The sequence below is a fragment of the Pseudoliparis swirei genome, unplaced genomic scaffold (genome assembly GCF_029220125.1).
Source record: "Pseudoliparis swirei isolate HS2019 ecotype Mariana Trench unplaced genomic scaffold, NWPU_hadal_v1 hadal_25, whole genome shotgun sequence".
Classification (NCBI taxonomy): Eukaryota; Metazoa; Chordata; class Actinopteri; order Perciformes; family Liparidae; genus Pseudoliparis; species Pseudoliparis swirei.
In genome coordinates this window covers 1388289-1393288 of record NW_026613261.1, presented here as the reverse complement: position 1 = coordinate 1393288, position 5000 = coordinate 1388289, and the positions used below count along the sequence as shown (strand labels likewise).

The 5000-nt window shown below is 51.4% G+C and overlaps 1 protein-coding gene across 2 annotated transcripts in view; it reads left to right on the top strand.

Annotated features, from left to right (window-relative positions):
- The window catches only part of ift57 (intraflagellar transport 57 homolog (Chlamydomonas)), a 15885-nt gene that overhangs the window by 10358 nt on the left and 527 nt on the right, over window positions 1–5000 (top strand). Inside the window, exon 11 of one of the 2 annotated variants that reach the window (XM_056410554.1) lies at window positions 4822–5000. This exon is cut by the window's right edge and continues 527 nt beyond it. In XM_056410554.1, the coding sequence (XP_056266529.1) occupies window positions 4822–5000 (179 nt within the window). Of the gene's footprint in view, window positions 1–943; window positions 1056–4821 lie in introns of those variants that run through there. The other variant, XM_056410555.1, reaches the window with a different exon arrangement.

The following is a 5000-nucleotide window of genomic DNA, read 5'->3' as shown; positions in this document are numbered from 1 at the left end:
CTGCTACCTGTCTGTCTGCTACCTGTCTGCTACCTGTCTGTCTGTCTCCTGTCTGTCTGCTACCTGTCTGTCTGTCTCCTGTCTGTCTGCTGCCTGTCTGTCTGCTACCTGTCTGTCTGCTACCTGTCTGTCTGCTACCTGTCTGTCTGTCTCCTGTCTGTCTGCTGCCTGTCTGTCTGCTACCTGTCTGTCTGCTACCTGTCTGTCTGCTACCTGTCTGTCTGTCTCCTGTCTGTCTGCTACCTGTCTGTCTGCTGCCTCTCTGTCTGCTACCTGTCTGTCTGCTACCTGTCTGTCTGCTACCTGTCTGTCTGCTGCCTCTCTGTCTGCTACCTGTCTGTCTGCTACCTGTCTGCTGACCTGTCTGTCTGCTACCTGTCTGTCTGCTACCTGTCTGTCTGCTACCTGTCTGTCTGCTACCTCTTTGTCTGCTACCTGTCTGTCTGCTACCTGTCTGTCTGCTACCTGTCTGTCTGCTACCTGTCTGTCTGTCTGCTGTCTGTCTGCTACCTGTCTGTCTGCTACCTGTCTGTCTGCTACCTGTCTGTCTGCTGTCTGTCTGCTACCTCTCTGTCTGCTACCTGTCTGTCTGCTACCTGTCTGTCTGCTACCTGTCTGTTGTCTGTCTGCTACCTGTCTGTCTGCTACCTGTCTGTCTGCTGTCTGTCTGCTACCTGTCTGTCTGTCTGCTACCTGTCTGTCTGCTACCTGTCTGTCTGTCTGCTGTCTGTCTGCTACCTGTCTCTGCTGTCTGTCTGCTACCTGTCTGCTGACCTGTCTGTCTGCTACCTGTCTGTCTGCTACCTGTCTGTCTGCTACCTGTCTGTCTTAGGGCTGCAACTAACGATTATTTTGATAATCGATTAATCGGTTGATTATTCTATCGATTAATCGGATAAAAAAACAAAAAAATCTTTAATTTTCAACCCTTTATTCAAAACAGGGTCCGTACGGTCATGGAAAACCTGGAAAAGTCATGGAATTTTTAAATGGCTATTAGCAGGCCTAGAAAAGTAATTGAAAAAAATAAAATCCCAAAATATTTGGAAAACTAATGCAAATTTGTTTTATTCACATTTTAATTTACATGGTATATATATGGTATGCTTTGGAATTCTCATTGTTAGTTTAAATACTACATCTCACTTTGTCACGTATAGACAGAGTTTTCACAAAATGTTTAATCATGGAAATTTGGTTTAAAGTCATGGAAAGGTCCTGGAGATCCACTGGTCACCATGGTGATGAACCTGTTCACTGGTCACCATGGTGATGAACCTGTCCACTGGTCACCATGGTGATGAACCGTCACAGACAGACAGCTCTCCTCTCCTGAGCCGTGGTCCCCATGTGGCCCCGCCCCCTGAACAATACCAGAGACGCGTTCCGATTTATTATTGTGTTCACCTGGCCCGCTGCCGTTGAGATGCAGTGAGACGCGGAAAAAATGTGAAGTGGTGCTCTTCTTCACAATAGAACATCTTTGATGGGACGTGTCGCATCTCGGCCAATCAGCGTTCAGATGTCTTCAGCGTTTGGGAAGTTAGGTTAGCTTGAATGTTAGCCTGCTACATCTGCTGCTGTCACGCTGCACGGTGTAGCGATGCTAACAAAGTACCCGTACGTTAAAAACGATGTGATTTAGCATATTTTTAGCATCGATACTTCATTAAAAGAGCGATCAGAGCGCACGCTGCTCCGCTCTGTTAAATGCTGTCTGCACGCGCAGCGCTCACAGCGAGTGGGGGCGTGGCTTATCTCCGTTGCCTTTCTCCGTGGAAAAATATTTTCCGCTATCCGCCACGGAATAAATAACCACGTTTTCTACGTTATCCTCTTGTGGAAATGCCACACGCGTGACATGTAGCGCCCTGGTGTCTGGGTTCATGACGTCACCCGGAGGCGCACTCAGCTCCGTGAATGTCTCCGACTACGTGAATGACTTCCGCATCCAGCGCCACGTGAGCAGCAGCAGCCAATTAGATTCATCAACAGAGGAGCAGCTCAGCGCTGATTGGCTCTCACAACGCAGCGTTCCGTCTCTCCTCTCGCTTCGCTCTTGTTTCCCCTGCGCTGCTCTGCGCTCAACTCAACTTTGTTTATACTCCGTGACTTATTGAGCGCCGTAATAATCGCGCGACACAACGAATCGATCATGAAATTCGTTGCCAACTATTTTAATAATCGATTTTTATCGATTTTATCGATTCGTTGTTGCAGCCCTAGTCTGTCTGCTACCTGTCTGTCTCCTGTCTGTCTGCTGCCTGTCTGTCTGCTACCTGTCTGTCTGCTGTCTGTCTGCTACCTGTCTGTCTGTCTCCTGTCTGTCTGCTACCTGTCTGTCTGCTACCTGTCTGTCTGTCTCCTGTCTGTCTGCTACCTGTCTGTCTGTCTGCTACCTGTCTGTCTGCTACCTGTCTGTCTGCTACCTGTCTGTCTGCTACCTGTCTGTCTGCTACCTGTCTGTCTCCTGTCTGTCTGCTACCTGTCTGTCTGCTACCTGTCTGTCTGCTACCTGTCTGTCTGTCTCCTGTCTGTCTGCTACCTGTCTGTCTGCTACCTGTCTGTCTGTCTCCTGTCTGTCTGCTACCTGTCTGTCTGTCTCCTGTCTGTCTGCTACCTGTCTGTCTGCTACCTGTCTGTCTCCTGTCTGTCTGTCTCCTGTCTGTCTGCTACCTGTCTGTCTGTCTCCTGTCTGTCTGCTTCCTGTCTGTCTGTCTGCTACCTGTCTGTCTGTCTCCTGTCTGTCTGCTACCTGTCTGTCTGCTACCTGTATGTATGTCTCCTGTCTGTCTGCTACCTGTCTGTCTGTCTGTCTCCTGTCTGTCTGCTACCTGTCTGTCTGTCTCCTGTCTGTCTGCTACCTGTCTGTCTGCTACCTGTCTGTCTCCTGTCTGTCTGCTACCTGTCTGTCTGTCTCCTGTCTGTCTGCTACCTGTCTGTCTGTCTCCTGTCTGTCTGCTACCTGTCTGTCTGTCTCCTGTCTGTCTGCTACCTGTCTGTCTGTCTCCTGTCTGTCTGCTACCTGTCTGTCTGTCTCCTGTCTGTCTGCTACCTGTCTGTCTGCTACCTGTCTGTCTGTCTCCTGTCTGTCTGCTACCTGTCTGTCTGCTGCCTGTCTGTCTGCTACCTGTCTGTCTGTCTGCTACCTGTCTGTCTGCTGCCTGTCTGTCTGCTACCTGTCTGTCTGCTGTCTGTCTGCTACCTGTCTGTCTGCTACCTGTCTGTCTGCTACCTGTCTGTCTGTCTGCTACCTGTCTGTCTGCTACCTGTATGTCTGTCTCCTGTCTGTCTGCTACCTGTCTGTCTGCTACCTGTCTGTCTGTCTGTCTGTCTCCTGTCTGTCTGCTACCTGTCTGTCTCCTGTCTGTCTGTCTCCTGTCTGTCTGCTACCTGTCTGTCTGTCTCCTGTCTGTCTGCTTCCTGTCTGTCTGTCTGCTACCTGTCTGTCTGTCTCCTGTCTGTCTGCTACCTGTCTGTCTGCTACCTGTATGTCTGTCTCCTGTCTGTCTGCTACCTGTCTGTCTGTCTGTCTCCTGTCTGTCTGCTACCTGTCTGTCTGTCTCCTGTCTGTCTGCTACCTGTCTGTCTCCTGTCTGTCTGCTACCTGTCTGTCTGCTACCTGTCTGTCTCCTGTCTGTCTGCTACCTGTCTGTCTGTCTCCTGTCTGTCTGCTACCTGTCTGTCTGCTACCTGTCTGTCTGTCTGCTACCTGTCTGTCTGTCTCCTGTCTGTCTGCTACCTGTCTGTCTGCTACCTGTCTGTCTCCTGTCTGTCTGCTACCTGTCTGTCTGCTACCTGTCTGTCTGTCTGTCTGTCTGTCTGCTACCTGTCTGTCTGCTGTCTGTCTGCTACCTGTCTGTCTGTCTGTCTGTCTGCTACCTGTCTGTCTGTCTCCTGTCTGTCTGCTACCTGTCTGTCTGCTACCTGTCTGTCTGTCTGCTACCTGTCTGTCTGCTGTCTGTCTGCTACCTGTCTGTCTGTCTGTCTGTCTGCTACCTGTCTGTCTGCTACCTGTCTGTCTGTCTGTCTGTCTGCTACCTGTCTGTCTGCTACCTGTCTGTCTGTCTCCTGTCTGTCTGCTACCTGTCTGTCTGCTGTCTGTCTGTCTGCTGTCTGTCTGCTACCTGTCTGTCTGTCTGTCTGTCACCTGTCTGTCTGCTGCCTGTCTGTCTGTCTCCTGTCTGTCTGCTGCCTGTCTGTCTGCTACCTGTCTGTCTGTCTGTCTGTCTGTCTGTCTGTCTGTCTGTCTGCTACCTGTCTATGTGTCTGCTGTCTGTCTGTCTGCTACCTGTCTGTCTGTCTGTCTGCTACCTGTCTGTCTGCTACCTGTCTGTCTGTCTGTCTGCTACCTGTCTGTCTGCTACCTGTTTGCTACCTGTCTGTCTGCTACCTGTCTGTCTGTCTGTCTGCTACCTGTCTGTCTGCTACCTGTCTGCTACCTGTCTGTCTGCTGCCTGTCTGTCTGTCTCCTGTCTGTCTGCTGCCTGTCTGTCTGCTACCTGTCTGTCTGTCTGTCTGTCTGTCTGCTACCTGTCTATGTGTCTGCTGTCTGTCTGTCTGCTACCTGTCTGTCTGTCTGTCTGTCTGTCTGTCTGCTACCTGTCTGTCTGTCTGTCTGCTACCTGTCTGTCTGCTGCCTGTCTGTCTGCTACCTGTCTGTCTGTCTGTCTGTCTGTCTGTCTGCTACCTGTCTATGTGTCTGCTGTCTGTCTGTCTGCTACCTGTCTGTCTGTCTGTCTGCTACCTGTCTGTCTGCTACCTGTCTGTCTGCTACCTGTTTGCTACCTGTCTGTCTGCTACCTGTCTGTCTGTCTGCAGCTCCCGTGGTGAGGATCAAGCAGAGCGTGACGAAGCTGAAGCAGGAGGTGGTGCAGATGTCTGTGCGTGTCGGCGTGGTGGAGCACACGCTGCTGCAGGCGCAGCTGAGGGAGAAGTCCCTGATGACCCGCGACATGCACGCCACGGGGCCCCCAGAGCCCGCCCCCGGGCCCTTCTCA